General features: G+C 52.2%; 1 protein-coding gene across 3 annotated transcripts in view; it reads right to left on the bottom strand.

Moving 5' to 3' along the window:
• Window positions 1-492: 492 nt before the first annotated feature.
• The window catches only part of CFAP74 (cilia and flagella associated protein 74), a 53,495-nt gene continuing 34,220 nt past the window's right edge, over window positions 493-19,767 (bottom strand). The window contains exons 22-39 of one of the 3 annotated variants that reach the window (XM_084786044.1): window positions 18,353-18,481; window positions 15,260-15,347; window positions 14,548-14,721; window positions 13,949-14,082; window positions 11,514-11,790; window positions 9,024-9,122; window positions 7,375-7,514; window positions 4,616-4,750; window positions 4,377-4,486; window positions 4,165-4,220; window positions 3,951-4,070; window positions 3,559-3,714; window positions 2,354-2,483; window positions 2,040-2,194; window positions 1,685-1,817; window positions 1,324-1,454; window positions 992-1,126; window positions 493-865 (exon numbers count right to left, since the gene is read on the bottom strand). In XM_084786044.1, the coding sequence (XP_084642170.1) occupies window positions 764-865; window positions 992-1,126; window positions 1,324-1,454; window positions 1,685-1,817; window positions 2,040-2,194; window positions 2,354-2,483; window positions 3,559-3,714; window positions 3,951-4,070; window positions 4,165-4,220; window positions 4,377-4,486; window positions 4,616-4,750; window positions 7,375-7,514; window positions 9,024-9,122; window positions 11,514-11,790; window positions 13,949-14,082; window positions 14,548-14,721; window positions 15,260-15,347; window positions 18,353-18,481 (2,404 nt within the window). In that variant the 3' untranslated portion in view covers window positions 493-763. Of the gene's footprint in view, window positions 866-991; window positions 1,127-1,323; window positions 1,455-1,684; window positions 1,818-2,039; window positions 2,195-2,353; window positions 2,484-3,558; window positions 3,715-3,950; window positions 4,071-4,164; window positions 4,221-4,376; window positions 4,487-4,615; window positions 4,751-7,374; window positions 7,515-9,023; window positions 9,123-11,513; window positions 11,791-13,948; window positions 14,083-14,547; window positions 14,722-15,259; window positions 15,348-18,352; window positions 18,482-19,767 lie in introns of those variants that run through there. The other 2 variants (XR_014780061.1, XR_014780062.1) reach the window with 2 other exon arrangements.

Genomic DNA, 19,767 nt, shown 5'->3' with positions numbered 1-19,767 from the left:
ATAGGAGGCAGGCTGCACGGGCTCTGAGGAAAAGCATCCAACAAGCCATACTTCAGAGGGCAAGAGCTGGCGCAGTGTTGGGGTGGAGTGTGTGAGTGCAAACTCCATCTTGAGAGCTGGGCCCCCACTACCCCGTTTCTGGGCTTGGAAGTGCTGGGAGGGTCAGGGGACCTTCTCTGGACTTTGGAATCTCTTGTCCTCCTCCAGTTTCTCCCTGTACCTTTCCAGGCCTGAACCAGGCTCGACCCTGGCTCTGCACCCCCAAGATTTGCTGTTACCCTCAGTGATACAGATTAGGAGGGGTCTTCTGGTGTCTGAGTCAGGGTGAACTGCCTCTGGCTATCTGGAAAGATCCCACCCTCTGGGAGGTTCTTTCTAGGCAGAACCCTGTTTTGTGGGTTGGGGTCTGTGAGGGGGGTGTGGGTCAAGCTCTCCTCCCACCCTGCTCTGTGTCACCCCCAACCCCCCAACACTGCAGACTCATGTGTTGGTTCTCGCAGTTTATTGATAAGGTCTGTGCTGACATCTGGGATCTCTAGCGCCTGGGGAGATGGCGGGGTGGGGTGCATCTAGGAGCAGGCTGTGTACGGGGAGCTGGATGGACTAGTACTTCCGCCCTCGGCAGCAAGGAGAGCCGTGGCTGCAGGGCTGGGGAGCCCGGGCTCTGACTGATGCTGTCCTGCAGGAGTGGCCTGGCCACAGCCTGGGAAGGGATTCACGAGTGTGCAGGTGCATCCAGGAGGCTCTGTGGTTTCCTGTGGCCTCAGAGCCCAGCCACCACGTAGGCTACAAAGATGACTTTGTAGGTTTCCTTCACATCTCCCCGGAGCTGCAGCAGAGTCGACACCATGAGTGGATGGTCAGGCTGCAAGAAGAAGATCCTTCGCCGGCTTTCCAGACAAATCTGCCCTTTCCCAACACCCTGCCTACTTCACCTCACAGGCTTGTTAGAGCCCCTTGTCCCTGCCCAGCCTGGGGTCCCAACACCTACATCAAAGTCAGCAGGTGGTACCCAGGAGATGTTGATGGTCTTAGTCTGGCCGCGCTCCACAGAACCCCTGGCAGGCTCGATGGAGAAGCCCTTGTGCTGAAGCCAGGCCACACTGTCCAGGCTGAACTCCACAGTCTGTGAGGCATAGATGCTGCTGGAGGTTAGAGGCTCAGGGATCCCCACAAGTCAGTAGGACTACAGGAATGAGGGTGCCCAGCTCTCCCTACTCCTCAGCTCTCACCAGGGGTCCCACCCATATCTGCTCCAAAAATCCCACACAAGGCCAGTGACGGGCAAGAGCAGGGAGGTGACAGAGCTGGGGCTGTGATCACCTTCCTTGGTGATGACTGCGTGGTCCGGATACAGCCCACTTGCAGCTCTCGGGTGGCAGGTGGGGTTGGCACGTCTGTGTCAAACTGGACATAGTTCATGGTCACCAGAATGGGCTTCATCTCCTCAGCTTCTGCATGGGGAGAATCTGGCTGAAAGGTGGCTAGACAGGGATGTGGCCCGGGCATCAGGGCAGCCGTCTGGCGCCAGGGTGAGCCTGGAGAGCCGGAACTCTCCAGAGCAATCTCCTGCCCTTCTCCACTGGGCCTCAGCGTGCTCACCTGCTGGCTTGGGGTGCTAGAGGGCCCCCTCGCTGCTCCATGACATTACCCCTGCCCTCCCCTTCCCTGAGCCAGCAATCACCTTCTCTGTGCTCTGGGTCAAGGGCAGGGATCACAGTCAGGGACTCCACGGGCACATCCAGTGCGTCTCCTCCCTCCACAAACATCATGTGCTCACGGGCAGCACCCTTCAGGAGGATCTGCTGGGACACTTTCTGGGGACAAGAAACAGAGCAGGCTGCTCTGTGGCTGGACAGCTGGGAACTGAGGCTGATTCAGGGGTGACCCTGGAGAGCCAGGGATGCTGGTCTCTGTCTGACAGCCTCCACCATGGAGGGCCAGGTGATAAAAGCTTCCAGGATGGGGCAGGTAAGTGGCCCACATGGATCCCTCCCAGGATGGGGTGGGACCTGTGGGGACACAGCTCTGAGCTTCACCTTTTCAAAGAGCACCACTTGGAGCAGGTCAGAGAAGTAGAGGCTCTCATGGTCTGGACTGAAGGTCACAGTAAATTCCTGAGTCTTCCCCGGGAACATGAGGCCCTCAACCGGGACAATGCTGAACACACTCTGGCCATTGTAGTTCTGCGTGCCTGGGAGCAGGACAGGAGTTACGGTCTGCACCTCCGGTCCTATTCCACCGAGGTCACACCCCTCTGCTTTCCTTTGTGCCCAGCCTCTCCACCCAAAACAAGGCTGTCACTCCCAGCATGGTTCTGCACCCCTGTGCCCCTGGTGGTGCGTTAACTCACCAACAATTTCAGTCCTCTGCTCACGGGAGGCCAGGAACTTTGGCAGCTGCTGCCGGGTCTCGGCCCTTTTCTTGGAGAGGCTCTCCAGCCGCACCCAGAACTTTATGGGGAGTGAGGACTCATTCTGCAGCTGCAAGACCATGGCGTCACACAGCTGGCATCCCTCGGGCTGCCCGAGGCCTGTGCGCGGTGCCCATGGCTAGGTTACCTGCTGCTGGACCACACCTTATGAGGAACAGGTGGCATTATGCTCCAAGCCACCCAGAAACCACAATGGCAGGGTTTGGTTCTTCCCTGCCCAACTGTGTGGCCAGCTCTGCATCTGTCAGCTGTCCTTTATGCCTCCTCCTACCTGAAGCACATCCTCATCTAGTCTCATCCGCTCCCTCAGTCCCCCTGTGGAAAGCGCAGTCTGGTGCTTCGCTTCAGGACCCCACCAGAGCAAGTGGGCAGGTAGGCTGCTTGAGCTCGGGGTGAGACAGGCCCATGCTCATGGAGACAAGGGAGCCAAGGTGACAGCACAGGTCTCCTTAGAGGTCTACCCACTGCAGGGCACTTGCACAGAGCTCCGGAGAAGTAAATAAGTAGCGAAGCATAAGAGCAGTGAAGGCCTGGGACAGGAAGCATCATCCTGCAGGCCAGCGCTTGGGCTGAGGGTCAAGGGAAGGGTGCTCTCAGCTTTCCCAGAAGGAAAGGCTCTGGGGTCCCTGCCAGGAATGCACCAGAAATGGCAGCCTCTCGGGAACAAAGCATTTGAAGGAGGCAGCCTGTGCCCCCAGTGGCACACCATCCAGCACGGTACTTTCACATGCACAGTTCATCGGCTCCAAAAAAAAAAAAAAAATCCTTTGATGGATGTAATAAGCCAGGTGTGTCCCTCTCCGTAGCAGTTCCTAACAGTGCAACCTGTCAGAATCATTCATTTTTCAAGAAATTCTATACTTCATATACTGTATACTGATTAAAATAATAAACCACTTCAGGAAAAAAAATCCTTTTCCAGGCCCAGATGTGGTGACGCACACCTTTAATCCCAGCACTCAGGAGGCAGAGGCAGGTGGATCACTATGAGTTCAAGGCCAGCCTGGTCTACAAAGTGAGTCCAGGACAGCCAAGGCTATACAGAGAAACCCTGTCTCAAACAACCTCCCCCGCAAAAAAAAGCCTTTTCCAGGAAGCTGGGCCAAGATAAGGGCTTAATTCACCTTAAAATTTGAGGAGACGGACTCTCTGGCGAGCACATAGCCCATGTTGAGGATGTTGCCTTCAATGGAACATGTTATCAGGGAGGCCACACCTGTGCCCACGAGGGTGAGAGTCAGGGCACCTCTCTTGGTGATGATCTCCAGCGTTTCCTGAGCCTAAGGAGATCAAGTCCTTTAGCAAAGCACAGACGTGGGAGCTCTACCAATGAGCAGCTGGCTGGTGGCACTGTGCTGCTGCCACAGCCTGGCGGTCTTTGCCTCCACAGACTGCTGGGGTCAGGAGGACCGGCTGCCCTTAGGCTCCAGCTCCTCACCTGGGGCCTCAGAACACAGTGGTGTCTGCCTCAAGTGTGGGGGTCCCAGGGCAGCAGCATGGCCGGGGTTGCGCTCACCAGTATGCTCTCATGGGGTGAGAAGGACAGCACCAGGGTCTCTTCCTCGCCAGAGCACAGCTTGCTGCAGGGGTTTAGCAGAACGAAGGGGCCATTGGGGTTCAGCACTGAGAACTCCAACTGATGATTATCAAGGATAAAGACATATTCGGCAGGCGCTGCCACACGCCTTACTCCCACTCCAACCCTGGAAGCTGAGAATAGGTAAGGATACGGCAAGGTCCTCAGGGGAAATGTTCTGGAAGGTGACCTTCTTTACACGTCGATGTCCTGAAATGTGGTGAAAAGTCAGGAAGCAGCTCCTCGACCCCAGGAGCACATGCGCTATAGCCAAGTCAGGAAGCGGGTGGAGCTGGCATGGCCTTGGCACCCATTGTGAGGCTACCCCCTAGGGAGTGAGGGCTGTCAGCACAGATAAGGGCTTACCCACAGCGATATCGCCGAAGTTAAAGATGGTATGGCCATTGTCGGATGTCACCACAATAGATGGAGCCACTGCTGGACACCACAGCTCCAGATAGAGAGTGTTATGGGGGCTAGGACAAGGACAGATAAGGGCAGATTAGGGTGACCCTGTGTCCTTCAGGCCTCAGACCTGAGCAGCAGAGAGGAGGGGCAGTGAGTGATGGCCAGCCACACCCTGCCCTGTCTCAAGAACGTCACACCTGAAGCTCAGAGGTTCCGATGCCTTCCTGTCTTTGAGGTCACCACTGGCAACAACACAAGGGACCACAAACTTCTCAAACTTCCCCTGGAAGGCTCTGGCCAAGGTGGCTTGTGCGGTGTGGTATTCATTGGAACTGGAATAAAGCAAGAGAAGTACATTTGTGTGTGTCCCTCATGACCTCTCGGGATCTGGCCTAGGGAACAGTGTGGGAGCCGACCCTGCTCGGCTGTGAGGACCGTGCCTACTACTCTCCAGGGCTCCGGGCTCCAGTAGGCCCTCAGGGAAGGCCAAAGTATTCAAAGACATAGCTTGGAGCCACCATGGTCCCAGATGGTGGCCACATCAGTTTTGTCTGATGAGCTAATGTTCCCACTCTTCTCTGGCTCCTGTAGGGACCTTCTCCCCAACTGCAGATCTTGGTCATCCAGAAAGAGGGAGTAAATGATTGTCACTACAGGGCCACATTCCTGGGTCCACAGGGACACTTCCCAGGTGGGCAAGGGGCCCAATTTGTTCATTAGGAAGGTTAGAGTCAGACCATAGAGTAGTCTGTTCACAGGGACACCAGGTCCACAGGGGGAGCCAAGGAGCAGATGCCTAGGAAGAGGCCTGGGTCTGGCTATTTCTGAAGCAGAGTCCTGCAGACTTACCAGCCAGTTACACTATTGCCAAGAGCTACCCTGTTAAGGGAGCTCACTAGGCACGTGGGCTGTCTAGGAGGTGATCTGGTGTTTGCAAGGTCTTATACCAGGATGCACCCCCAAACTGCTTCCATCCTCTGACATGCTGTCAGGTGTCGCGCCTCGCTTGACCGGCAAGAAAGACGCGACCACCGGTTCTTCTCCTAAGCAGCTTTATTCAGGCCTTTCTTCTTCGCTTCGGTGAAAATCCCCCCAAGCCACTCCCTTCACATTCATTTATAGCACTCAAACAGCCAATCACACCAAGACACGTCTCATGCTCTGATAGGCTCGCGAGCAGCGGGCCTTTTTCAAATAAGGGGTTGTTTAAATCGAAACGGCTCCGGCTGCATGCCGGGCGCCCTGTGGAGGCGGGGGTCCACAAAGGGCTCCGTGGCTCTCCACAGTCAGGAGCCATTGATTTGGGGAAGTCCAGTAGGCAGGAGAGATCTCTGGAGGTGACCGGTATTTGCATGGTCTGTATCGTGATGTACCCCAAAATTGCTCCCAACTTCTGACTACCCTGTCAATTGTGCACTGGGGCATCTCTCTGAAATCTGGCATTAGCACTGGGCATGGTGGCGCACGCCTTTACTCCCAGCACCCAGGGAGGCAGAGACAGGTGGATCACTATGATTCTAAGGCCAACTTGGTCTACAAAGCGAGTCCAGGACAGCCAGGACTACATTCATGGCCAGCCCGGTCTACAAAGTGAGTCCAGGATAGCCAAGATTACACAGAGAAACCCTGTCTCGAAAAACCAAAAGTAAATACATTTGGCATTGGTGTGAATTGTTATTTTCTGGGTACTGACCAGCTCTGATTGAGCAAACTTCCTACAGGATCTTATTGAAGATGTACTATTTGTTATTCAGATGAATTTATCCCTGATTATGGAATTCCTGATTTGACTCAAATAGTTTTAAAAGTTAAAGTTAGTTTATGGCTGCATAAACTCCAGATGCCTTTGTGGACCTCCAGATGCCTAAGGATAGCCTACTAGCAGATTTGTGGCTTCAGATAAGCCTGCACTGCAGATGGCACCACGAATCCTGGTATTTTCACCATAAATAGAGGCAAATTTGTTTAAACTTTGCATGTATGAATGAAGCTACCTAGAGATGTCTGAATTTACTCTGTTTCTCAGAATGAAAGACAGATAAACTTATTGACCTGAGCTCATAATGAACTAAGAGATAGCTGGATAATGTATAGTCAGGTCTGTCTTAATTGATAAGTCATATACTCTTGTAAGTTTCAGACCCTATTAACCTTAGACCCTGCCAATCTTCGTCATTCTGAACTCACCATGAACTTATGTAATGGATACATAGATAAGAAATGTTTAGATTTAAAACATGTAACCTGTTGTATTTTAGAATTCATCTAATTGTACTCTTTTGACTATGAGGTAATTCCCTTTTCTCAGAAGTATAAGTACGGTCTTCTACAATAAACGCGGGGAAAATTGAGAAGCTTAACCTCAGTTGAAGTTAAGATGCCTTACTTCCTCCACCTTTTCTCTTGAATGTATGTGTGTGAGTGGCTTATTTTCTATCTCTCTTATTTCTTACTTTGCTGCAGATTCACAATAAGTTAGCAGACTCAGGGCCTTTTGTCCAGTCTCAGTTTACACCAACGTATTGGAGATCTCTGCAAAGAGGCCTATCTACAGCTCAAGGAGCCTCCTTTTATGACCCCCCGTGCAGTTTCTGGCCAAAAGCTGCTTTTACAGCCTCAGCCATAGGAAAGTTGTGGTCAGTTTAAGTTCTCCTCGGCCGCAGTACAGCCAGTCCCTAGAGAAGAAACCTTGGGCTCCCCTTTCCTTTTTCCTCTTTCAATCCTGATTGGTTGCCTGAGCCATCAGCTCTGGCCACCCAAGGGATGAAGCCAACTGGAAGGCCATCCGCATCCAGCACCTGAGACCCCGCCCTGGACCTCCTCAGAGCGCCAGCCGGGCACTAACACACTATGCTCCAGGCAGTGCTGGGGAAACTTCTACTGGACGGGTGAGCTTCTCTGGTTGGAGTGGGGGGTGGGGGGTGGGATGCTGACTGGGAAGACCCCTCCATCCTACCTGGCACTGAGCACCACCGGCTTCTGCATCTCTGCAGTATGGGGAGTGGAGACCCTGGACGGTCGGTCGCGGTTGTGAACCCGAACCACAGACAGAGACTGCTTCCACAGCTCTTTCTTTTGGGCTGGTTCTTTTCGGAACTGTAACCAGGAACAAATGCTGGGGAGCTGCCCTGGAGGCTCATCCCTGGGCAGAGCAGGCATTACCCTGCTCCCTCACGCCGCCCCACCCCCGGCTCCACTGAGGCCTGGACTAGCAGGCCTGGTCTGCTGGCTGCTGAGTGACAGGAGCCACCATTTCAAGTCTGAAGTAATTGGTACCCTCAAGTCAACTGGCTCCCTAGGGAAGCCTGACACAGATGCCACAGGGATTAACAAAGGAGGCAGTGGAAACAGGCAAGCCCCAGCACAGGAACCTCCAAGGACAAGTTCATGGCTAGAAATGTCTGAGACCAAGCCACAGACAAGATGGCTGCAGAATGGGGTCTTCAGTTCCCTCCAGTCTGTGGCTTTCTTTTTTTTCAAGACAGCTCCTAGACTCTCTTTGTAGACCAGGCTGCCCTCAAACTCCACAGAGATCCGCCTGCCTCTGCCTCCCAAATGCTGGGATTAAAGGCATGCACCACCACCACCCAGCTCCATGGCTGTCTTGCATTTCACTGCCCCATCAGCAGGTGGAATGTCGTCAGGGCTCTCTGCTCATCTATGTACTATAAGACACGAGGCCATGATGTGGCAGAAGGAGAAACCTGCACCAGTGGCTTCACAACCCCGCAGCTGGGCACAGCATGCAACCCGCACTGTACATAGTGTTGAGGGAAGCTTGCCTACTGTTTCAAGGCTGCCTTTCAAAGCTGGTTTCTGTGAGGCTATGCTGTATTTTTATCCTAGTCCTGCTTTGGTTAAACCCCAGCCGCCCCTGAGGGCCACTCTTGCCTCCCACTGTGTGGTGGTGCTTTCAGGAGAGGAAGAGGATTTGCTTGAAGCACAGTGCCACATGGGCTGTCTTGAGAACAGGCTGCAGTCCCCAGTGCCAGAGACCCCCCACATCTGCACCCTCCTTCCCATGCTGCCAAGCACTTTTGCTCTCTGCATGCCCCTCCCCTCTGATCACCATGCCCCTCCCCTCTGATCACCATGCCCCTCCTCTCTGATCACCATGCCCCTCCCCTCTGATCACCCTGCCCCTCCCCTCTGATCACCATGCCCCTCCCCTCTGATCACCCTGCCCCTCCCCTCTGATCACCATGCCCCTCCCCTCTGATCACCCTGCCCCTCCCCTCTGATCACCCTGCCCCTCCCCTCTGATCACCCTGCCCCTCCCCTCTGATCACCCTGCCCCTCCCCTCTGATCACCGTGCCCCTCCCCTCTGATCACCATGCCCCTCCCCTCTGATCACCCTGCCCCTCCCCTCTGATCACTGTGCCCCTCCCCTCTGATCACCACGCCCCTCCCCTCTGATCACCGTGCCCCTCCCCTCTGATCACCGTGCCCCTCCCCTCTGATCACCCTGCCCCTCCCCTCTGATCACTGTGCCCCTCCCCTCTGATCACTGTGCCCCTCCCCTCTGATCACCATGCCCCTCCCCTCTGATCACCACGCCCCTCCCCTCTGATCACCACGCCCCTCCCCTAAAATGCTCCACTCACCGTGTTGTTCTCTATTTCCTTGTTCAGGATCTGAGTGGCTTCCTTGAGGATTATCTCATGTGGCAGTACAGGCTGGAAGACCACCTGGACCAAACACTTCTGCAGAGGGACACTAGGATTGCCAACCCTCCCCCAGAAGCCCAGAGGGCAGAGGTGTCCCAGCTAAGAGTACACCTCTCCCCTCCCACAGTAGCCTGTATTTTCTCTCTCTCTGTCTCTCCCTCTCTCCCATTTTTTTCTGAGATCTCTCCGTGTGCCCTGGCTGTCAGGTTTGGTCAGGTCTGAACTCTTTTCCTGCTTCTCTCCCTTTGAGGAACAGAGGTCAACCAGATGTTCTGCCTGGATCCACCTCCCCATCCCGTGCACCCCTCAACCAACCTCCCTCCCTCTCTCCCTCTCTCTCTCTCTCTCTCTCTCTCCCTCCTTTTTTTCCCTCTCTATAGAACAGGCTAACCTCAAACTCAGACATCTGCCTGCCTCTGTCTCTCACAGGCATGTGCTACTGAGCCTGGCCGCGTTTCTTTAAGTTCACTTTGTTTTGAGATTTGCTTAGATATGTTTTAGATATGCTTTTCCAGGAATGTTCTCCCTTTTCACTATCCCAGGAAGCTGGTGGGGTCACATGTGTGGGGGGTCAGAACCTCACCAGACTAGAGTAAGAAGTGAAACTGGGATCAGGGAGCCCTTCCCCATTTGTAGCAAGTCCCCACGGAACATGTCTCAGGAAAGCTTCCATGGTGACCGTGTGTCCTTGATGCTCAGGACAGGGAGGGTTAGGGAATAAGATGAAAGGTAAGCGGGAGAGGAGAAGACAGAGGAGGAAAAGAGTGAAGGGGGCAGGGTAGAGGGAAGAAAAAGTAAGAGAATAAGGGAGAAAAAGGGAGAGGAAGGAGAAGAAAAAAAGGCGGAGTAGAAAGGAAACTAGAGCTGGACACTAAGAACTCAGTGGGAGATGGGAGCCAATACGACATAGCACTTTGTAAATCTGACAGAACCTGTTTTAAATAAGTATATCTATTGAAATCCTGCTGTGACTGGACTAAAGGATGCGGGATGGAGGTGGGCCACACACTGCACTCCTGGAGGCAGGTACTGTGTGGTCTTCTTTAGCTTCATCTGCTGTGAGCCAACACGTCACTGTCCTGTCAGTCTGCGTCCCTGTTCTGTCAGACAGTCTGCATGCCTGTCCTGACAGTCTGCGTCCCTGTTCTGTCAGACAGTCTGCATGCCTGTCCTGACAGTCTGCGTCACTGTCCTGTCAGTCTGTGTCACTGTTCTGTCAGTCTGCGTCACTGTCCTGTCAGTCTGTGTCACTGTCCTGTCAGTCTGCGTCACTGTCCTGACAGTCTGCGTCACTGTCCTGTCAGTCTGTGTCACTGTCCTGTCAGTCTGTGTCACTGTTCTGTCAGTCTGTTCTGTCAGTCTGCGTCACTGTCCTGTCAGTCTGTGTCACTGTTCTGTCAGTCTGTTCTGTCAGTCTGTGTCACTGTCCTGTCAGTCTGTGTCACTGTCCTGACAGTCTGCGTCACTGTTCTGTCAGTCTGTTCTGTCAGTCTGCGTCACTGTCCTGTCAGTCTGTGTCACTGTTCTGTCAGTCTGTTCTGTCAGTCTGCGTCACTGTCCTGTCAGTCTGCGTCACTGTCCTGTCAGTCTGTGTCACTGTCCTGTCAGTCTGCGTCACTGTCCTGTCAGTCTGTGTCACTGTCCTGTCAGTCTGTGTCACTGTTCTGTCAGTCTGTCCTGTCAGTCTGCGTCACTGTCCTGTCAGTCTGTGTCACTGTCCTGTCAGTCTGCGTCACTGTCCTGTCAGTCTGCGTCACTGTCCTGTCAGTCTGTGTCACTGTCCTGTCAGTCTGTGTCACTGTTCTGTCAGTCTGTTCTGTCAGTCTGCGTCACTGTCCTGTCAGTCTGTGTCACTGTTCTGTCAGTCTGTTCTGTCAGTCTGTGTCACTGTCCTGTCAGTCTGTGTCACTGTCCTGACAGTCTGCGTCACTGTTCTGTCAGTCTGTTCTGTCAGTCTGCGTCACTGTCCTGTCAGTCTGTGTCACTGTTCTGTCAGTCTGTTCTGTCAGTCTGCGTCACTGTCCTGTCAGTCTGCGTCACTGTCCTGTCAGTCTGTGTCACTGTCCTGTCAGTCTGCGTCACTGTCCTGTCAGTCTGTGTCACTGTCCTGTCAGTCTGTGTCACTGTTCTGTCAGTCTGTCCTGTCAATCTGTGTCACTGTCCTGTCAGTCTGTGTCACTGTCCTGTCAGTCTGCGTCACTGTCCTGACAGTCTGCACCTTTCTTCCAGGCCCAGGCAGGCATGTGCTGCATCTGTTGCCTAGTGGTGCTCCCTCTGTCTGTCAGGTCAGGTGAGGCTGAGTGGTTCCTGACTCATGCTCTTTGCTGTGCTGTGGTTAAATGCCTTGGTTAAGTGGGCTGAGTCAGGCATCCTGGAGAGTGGCCTGGAAGCTCTGCCTCCCAGCTGGTTACTGGGGCCCATGCTCACCTTTCCTGGTAGCACAGTCCCCACGGATGGTGAGATGGTGATGGGTGAATTAGGGGGCAGCAAGAACTCAAAGGATGTTGGTCCCACTGGGGAGGCGTCCTCTGAGCCGATTTGAGGCACGGAGTGGATCAGCTTGTTCATGCTCAAGTGGGAGTTGATGACATACAATGTGGACACGGTGGTGTCATACAGGGAAGTGGCTGAAAACTTGATCTGGTAGTGGGACAGCTCCAGGGGTGGGTGGACACCTACTGCTAGGCAGGACACCTTGAAGCACCTGAAAGCAGCCAGTGTGGGTGGTGTCACCTAGGCCACAGCACCTGTGGGCCTACAACCCTGGTGGAGGAGAGACATAGCCCCACAGCCCAGCTGGTGGGTGGGTCTGCTGTGCTGTCCCAGCACTCATCACAGGTACGTACTGCCTGATTAACCAATTTGGAAGAAATGTGTTGACTGATATATATTTTGGCAGGTGGCTGAGAAATATATAAGCAAAATTATATATTATTTAAAAATAAGTGGTTTCGAGCTGGAGAGATGGCTCGGAGGTTAAGAGCACTGACTGTTCTTCCAGAGGTCCTGAGTTCAATTCCCAATAACCACACGGTGGCTCACAACCATCTATAATAAGATCTTGTGTCCTCTTCTGGCCTGCAGCTGTACATGCAAGCAGAGCACTGTATACATAATAATAAATAAATCTTTTGGTCATGTGGTGGTGACGCACGCCTTTAATCCCAGCACTTGGGAGGCAGAGGCAGGCAGATCTCTGTTTGGTTGGTGTTTTTGTTTGTTTGGTTTTGGTTTTCTTTTTTCTTTCCTTTTTTTGTTTTGTTTTGTTTTTTGAGACAGGGTTTCTCTCTGTAGCTTTGGCTGTCCTGAACTTGCTTTGTAGACCAGGCTGACCTCAAACTCACAGGGATCCACCTGACTTTGCCTCCTGAGTGCTGGGATTAAAGGCATGCGCCACCATGCCCAGCCCATTGCATGTATTTTTAATGTTTTTAAAAAGTACATGAATTTCCTATCATCTACAACACAGATACTGCCCAGTTGGTAAAGAACTTGTCTGATAAGTACATAGACCCTTACAGCCCTTAATCCTTAGACCCCTCCTGGCAAAGTTCCAAGCCAGCAAGAGACTTTGTCACAAAGAAATAGTGGCAGGTGCCCGAGGAATAATACCCAAGGCTCTCTGGCTTCCAGAGGCACACACATGTGCATGCCCACACAGGTACCTAACTGTGTACACAAACCATATATAAAATATGTTTAAATGTTCAAATATTCAAATATGTAAGTTTATATCTTTTGGGGAAAAGAGATTATTGTTAACATTTAACTGAATAAATGTATAAAATATGACAGTGAGTAAATATAAAATACAAAAATTTGCTGGAATCTTTTATCTTTTCTTTTTTTGTGCAGCCTCGGCTAGCCTATAACTCACTATATAGCCCAGGATGGCTTCAAACTCAATCCTTCTGAGCCAGGTGCAATGGCGTACGCCTTTAATCCCAGCACTCAGGAGGCAGAGGCAGGTGGATCACTGTGAGTTCGAGGCCAGCTTGATTTACAAAGCAAGTTCAGGACAGCCAAGGCTACACAGAGAAACCCTGTCTTGAAAAAAAAAATAAAAATAAAAAATAAAAAATAAAAAAAAGAGAAAGAAAAATGCGTATGTGTGTGCACGTGCTCAACTGTATGAGTTTCTGTGTCCTGTGTGTGTGCAGGGGCCTGAGGAGGCCAGAGAAGGCATGGATGCTTGGGACTGGAGTTATAAATGTGTGTGAGCGACCATGTGGTGCTGGGAACTGGCCTGAGATCCTCTGCAAGAGCAGTAAGTGTCTTCTCAGCTGCTGAGCCACCTCTCTAACTCCTCTTAAATAGTAAACGTTTTTGAGACAGGTTGTGTGTAGCCCAGGCTGGCCTCAGTCACATCACATGGCCCAGGACGACCTTCACATTACCTCCTTGTCACCACATCTGCTGCACGTGGTCCTGGGGATCAGATTCAGTGCTGCCAGCACACAAAGCAAGCACTCTACCAAGCTATGCCCAAGACACCAGCTCACAAAGGTGAACATATTGTAATAACAGACCTCCCAACAGAACCCCAGGAAAGTAAGGAGTGACATTTCAAGTCTTGACAGTGAGTAATGTATGAATTCTTATACCAAGATGCTTTTCACAAAACACTGACATGCTCACATATGCTTGTGGTCAGCAACTCCCTCCTTGTCTCCTCACGTACAGGGTAAGCTAGTACAAAGTGAAAGGTCATGTGGACCTAAAACCTATCTGCTCCTGCGTCTTGGGCTTCTGCTGGACCCCAGGGCTGTCTATTCCAGGCCTGCGGTCAGCCTGCTGGGATCTGAGGAGAGGAGGCCGGGAGGGCAGTGTGGTCCCATGGCCCCTCTGCCCAGCAGGCTTACCGGTTTATTTCAGATTTGCAGACCAGCTCAAATCTGTATTCTTTAGCCTTAGTGGGCTGGAAGATCACATCGAGTTGCAAAGTCTCCAATGGCAAGATCGTCCCAAACCCGTCATTGGGCTGGATGTCCACGTACTGGAAAACGGGAACACATCAGAGTGAAAAGGAAAAGCAAGCTCTGTGGAGCGGCTGGAAGGAAACATGTACCCTGTGCTGTGAGAGCATGGTTGTTTGGGGGACACACATGGAGGGCACAAGAGATGTGTGTGCATGTGTGAATGCTCACACACTGAGTGTGAGGTCATGAGCTAGGTGTGTGGGGATGGATAGGGGACAGCCTAGCTTCTTGGATGGATGGCAGCCAGGCCTGGGCGCCATTTTGGATTGCCTGTGCTTGGTCAGGGAAAGTCTTAGAAGACAGGCAGGGAGAGTGTGCGGCTTTCGGGTGTACCTTAAAGCCAGGAAAATGGGGGGGTGACTTCCCTCCTGGACGAGGAGAGGGTCACCCAGGAGGTATAGAGGACAGCAGAGTGGCCGATGCCAGGCATGCAGGGCAGCTGTTATGCCCCACCCTATATCCCAGGACTGACCAGCACATACCTTGGGAAGTCCAACGAACCCAAACTCCTGGGGCAGCAGTGAGAGGTTGCTGATGTTGAGCTCCGTCCTGATGGCCTCATAGATGGTGCAGTAGCCAAAGTTTATCTCTGAGGGGCTGATTTCCAAGTCTGAGGTGGTGACGATGGCTTGGACAGTGAACTCCACTGGTTTGATCTAAGGTTCAAAAAGCAAAGAACATTCTCAGGCACCAGAAGCTATAGGCAACAGCTCCCAAATAATCAAGGCTGTTCCGTGTCCCTGTGGCCAACAGCATACTGTTTCTGGAACCTGAGTTCCTCAGCCAGATGGTTACTCTGTGTCTCCTAGTGAATGAACATCTAAGCCAGAGACCCCAGTGAGGGTGAGCGGAGGGGGACAGGCAGCCGGGGTGGCAGTGAGTGATGTGACCAAGTGCGCATATATTGTTTGTAATCACGTACATATGTGGAGCCATGTTGGTGAGGGCGTTACATGTATGTACGTTACATGTACGTGTGTGTAGTGTGCCACTCTGTTGCATATTATACAGCGTTGTGTGGCCAGATGGCAAGGCTGCCTGTCAAGCCGCTGGACATCCTCAACTGGGAATGGAGGGTGGGTTCCAGAATCAGGTCCTCCCTGTCACTGGGTATTGTCACCGGGGAGACAGGGCCTGGCTTCCCTCAGCAGCCCCGTTCTCTAGAGACAGCCCCAGAAAGTGTCCTGTACAGACCTGGTCAGCCACCCAGATCGTCATCGGAGCCTCCAGAACTCGACTGACTGGGTCAAAATACTTTCCTGCATCTTCTGGGAGGGAGTGTCTGCAAGAGGTAGATCCACTTGAAGATGCTTTTCTTCTTTATATTTTGCACAATAAAACTGTTCTAAAATTGAAGGGCGAGTGTGCCGAAGAACACGCATAACGAGCTACGCACGGATATGACACAAGGAAACCCACCACCTCTTCATAGACTAACTTTAAAAAATAAATGTCTTAGCCAGGTGTGGTGGTGCGCGCCTTTAATCCCAGCACTTGGGAGGCAGAGGCAGGCGGATCGCTGTGAGTTCGAGGCCAGCCTAGTATACAGAGCGAGTCCAGACGAACCAAGGCTACACAGAGAAACCCTGTTTCAAAAACAAACAAACAAAAATCCAATAAAAAAATAAATGTCTTGCAATTAACTGGTTCACAAAGTCAGCTAAGCAGGACTCACATGGGCCCGCCGGGTCTGCATAGGTCCTCTGCCTAAATGTTATGGCTGTTAGCGTAGTGTTTTTGTGGGACTCCTAACAGTGGGGCATGAGGTGGTCGCCTTGCCCTGTGGGGTCTTGTTTTGTCCTGTTTGGCTATCATTTTCTGGAGGCCTGTTCTTTTCTGTAAAGGAAATGGATGCGAGTGGATCTGGGGAGAGGAGCGGTAGTGGAGGAGGGGAAACTGCGGCTGGGTGACCAGGAACTACTCTGTATTCAATGTTAATTTCCTGTTCCCCAAGATCCTCAATGTCCTACAAGCAAATTCTCAAGGAACCAAAATGTCGTCGTGTGAACCTTGCCTCCAAAATGATTCTTGGTTGCTTAGAGCCTGAGCTGGGCAGGGGGGAGGCAGGTGGGATGAAGTTTCCTGAGCTCTGAGGTCGGAGAAGGACGAAGACAAGGAGAGAGGAAGGAGGAAGGAGCAGGCGGCCATGGGGTAACCGGGAGCAGGCGGCCATGGGGTAACCGGGAGCAGGCGGCCATGGGGTAACCGGGAGCAGGCGGCCATGGGGTAACCGGGAGCAGGCGGCCATGGGGTAACCGGGAGCAGGCGGCCAGGGGGTAACCGGGAGCAGGCGGCCAGGGGGTAACCGGGAGCAGGCGGCCAGGGGGTAACCGGGAGCAGGCGGCCAGGGGGTAACCGGGAGCAGGCGGCCATGGGGTAACCGGGAGCAGGCGGCCATGGGGTAACCGGGAGCAGGCGGCCATGGGGTAACCGGGAGCAGGCGGCCATGGGGTAACCGGGAGCAGGCGGCCAGGGGGTAACCGGGAGCAGGTGGCCTAAGCGGCTTGCCCTGGGGACTGGCCTGATGGAGCAGAAGCAGCTCAAGTGGAACATATGCACGCAGTTGTGGGGATTTTGACTGGGGATTAGACAAGTTAGCTTAGAGGGCTAATATCTGCCCAGCTCCAGAGTTATAAGGGATATAATAGATCTAATAGGCCTCTGTGCCTTTTATTTATAAAATAGCAGGTTAAAGAATAATATGCCACCATATTAACTACTAGAATTAATATTAATAGACCAATTGCATGTACAGTTGGGATGTATTGTATGAGAGAAGAATCTGTTTTCAATGAAATAAATAAAACAATGTTAATAAGCTTGGCTCAGCCAGGTGTGATGGGGCACACCTTTAATTCCAGCACTTAGTGGCAGCAGCAGGCAGGTCTCTGTGAGTTTAAGATCAACCTGGTCTCCATAGTGAGATCCTATTCCAAAAAACTCGGGGGGAAAAGGGGGAAGGCAGCTGAGCGTGGCGGCGCACACCTTTAATCCCAGCACTCAGGAGGCAGAGGCAGGTGGATCTCTGGGAGTTCAAGACCAGCCTGGTCTACAAAGTGAGTCTAAGATAGCCAAAGCTACACAGAGAGACCTTGCCTCAAACGGCAACAACAACAACAACAACAACAACAACAACAACAACGGCTTGGTTTAATTAATTACGCTGCATTCTCACATTCTCTCTCCGTATGTGTGTGTGTGCACCAAGACTCCATATTTTATCTCATACAACCATAATTCTGTGATACCACTAACAGCTGATGTGTCTTCTTCTCTTTTTGCCTTGGGGAGCTGGTAGAGCACAGCTCCCGTGTGAGGGTAACTCGCAGGACTCTGGTCTCTCCCACCACCTGGGTTCTGGTAAGTGACCTCAGGTCCTCAGGCTTGCTGGGGCCTTTGCCTGCTGAGCTTTCTCTTTAGCCCAAAATAATAAAGGTGTTAGTGACAAAAATCAATAAACTGGTAAGGAGTCTATTATTAGAAGGAATCCTAAAAATCCCTTTAAAAATCAATGTAAAAGCAGGCTGCCCATGGGACTGGTATACGCCTCGGTGGACAAGCACGAGGTCCTGGGTCCATCCTCAGTCCTCAGACATAAAGAAACGTTGGCTTCTGTCAGGCTGCGTGGTATACACCTATAAAGTCCAGAGGGTCACAAGGTAGGGAAGGCAGCCTGAGCCACATGGGTACAACTCTGTCTCAAAAAAGGTTATTCTTTGATTTAAAAAAAAAAAGAATTAGCATATAAAACACATGTATACGTATAAAGAAAAAAGTTCCCCTTCAGCAAGCTGGACAGTCAGCAAGAGTGTCCAAGAAGCAGCTCAGATTTTAAAAATCAGCCTGAGGCCCCCTTCGCTAGCCTGTGGGTGCTGGGGCCAAAGGCAGGTGTCCCCCCACCCCAGCTCCCCAGCAGCTGAAGGAGAATCTAAAGTCCAGCTGAGGAAAGGCAGAAGACAGGAGAGACATGCCACGGAGCCGGACAGCCAGCAACCCCGGCAGCGCAGGCACCGCAGCGCAGGGAGGGCTGCGTGACAGAAACACCACATGGAGCTCTGCGACAGAGGCCAGCAGACGAGCCTTACGTGTTTGCTGCAGCCTGACACAGCCTCAGGGAGAGCAGGGTGCCCCCTGTATCTGGGCAGAGGCCGAGGCAGGACCCTGCGTGGAGGAGGGTCAGGGTGTTCTTACCTTGGCAGGTGCACATCCTGAATGATGTGTGACCAGCACAAGGCACTCGTGCACTCACACCCTCCCATCATGCTCCAGGCCTTTCCCAGTTCTCACCGAGGCAGGAACTTTAGTTGAACTGAGTAGGAGGACTGGGCCTGGATGTAGCCTGTTTCTGGAAGCAGCTCTATGTGGCCTCTCAGCTCCTTACAGACCTCAAACTTTAGGCGCAGGGCCGCTTTTGACCTGCAAAGGTCACAGGTCACAGGTTACAACATCACAGGTGACTTTGCGTCCTTACTCCTCTGACTGAGATGTTTCTCATGATAGAGCAGTGTGCAGGGTGCAGTGCACATGGTACTCTGAGCCAAGCCCAGCACACTGATGGCTAGAAAGCATCTTTGGTGCTGTTTCTTTTCTTTTCTTTCTTTCTTTTTTGAGACAGGGTTTCTCTGTGTAGCCTTGGCTGTCATGGACTCGCTTTGTAGACCAGGCTGGCCTCGAACTCACAGTTATCCGCCTGCATGTGTGGAAGCCAGAGGACAGATTTGTAGGGTGGCTTCTTTCCTGTATTTTTGTTGGTTCTGTGGATTGAACTCAGGTTTTAGGCTTTCAAGGCAAGTACTTTTCTGCTGAGCCCTTTTGCTGACCCTGATTTTTTTTGTTTCGTTTTTTTGTTTTTAAAGACAAGGTCTCACTACGTAGCCCAGGCTGAAACTATAAAACCTACAATTTTCCTGCTTCAGCCTCCTGAGTGCTGAGTTTATAGCCGACATAATCAGCTTGAGAAAATATAAAATAAAAATAACAATAAACATTTCATCTGAAACCTGGAGTGGTGGTGCACACCTTTAATCCCAGTACTCTGAGAGTGTGAGGTCTACAAAGCGAGTTCCAAGACAGACAAGACTACACAGAGAAACCCTGTCTCGAAAAACAATTCAGTTGAAATATGCTATAACTGGTTCTTGGGGACTACAGCGCTTTACGGGAAGAAGTGCTGCAGGCATCGGCTGGGCGCAGGCGCCGGGCAGGACAATGGCCGGTGTCTCTCTAGGGCCGTCTTCCCACACAGGGCTCTTCACAGCAAGTTTGCTGTATGTGGGGTGCTGCGTGGGCAGATGTTAGCTATTGACACATGTTATGATTTACAACCAGACAGAAGGAGGCAGACATGTCTGTATCCAGTCGTCAGGGCCCACCTGTGTCTTCTGCTCTCCCCTGAAACAAGTGGCCAGCCAAAGGCATTGACAGTGGCCAAAGCACACCTTCCTTTTAAAATATAATTTATTTTATTTTATGTGCATTGGCGTGAGCTGTCAGATCCCCTGGAATTGGAGTTACAAACAATTGTGAGATGTCATATGGGTGCTGGGAATTGAACCTGGGTCCTCTGGAAGAGCAAGCAGCGCCATCTCTCCAGCCTCGTCAAATCCTCCCCTAAGGGAGCGCTGGAGAGCAGCTCGGCTTGCTCCCCATGGGAGTCTCCTTTTGTTCCCATAGGTAGAACTGTTTCTTAGCCAAAGGAAGAA

This window comes from Acomys minous (genome assembly GCF_964271855.1).
Source record: "Acomys minous genome assembly, chromosome: 6".
Classification (NCBI taxonomy): domain Eukaryota; kingdom Metazoa; phylum Chordata; class Mammalia; order Rodentia; family Muridae; genus Acomys; species Acomys minous.
This window is presented reverse-complemented; position numbering and strand designations above follow the sequence as displayed.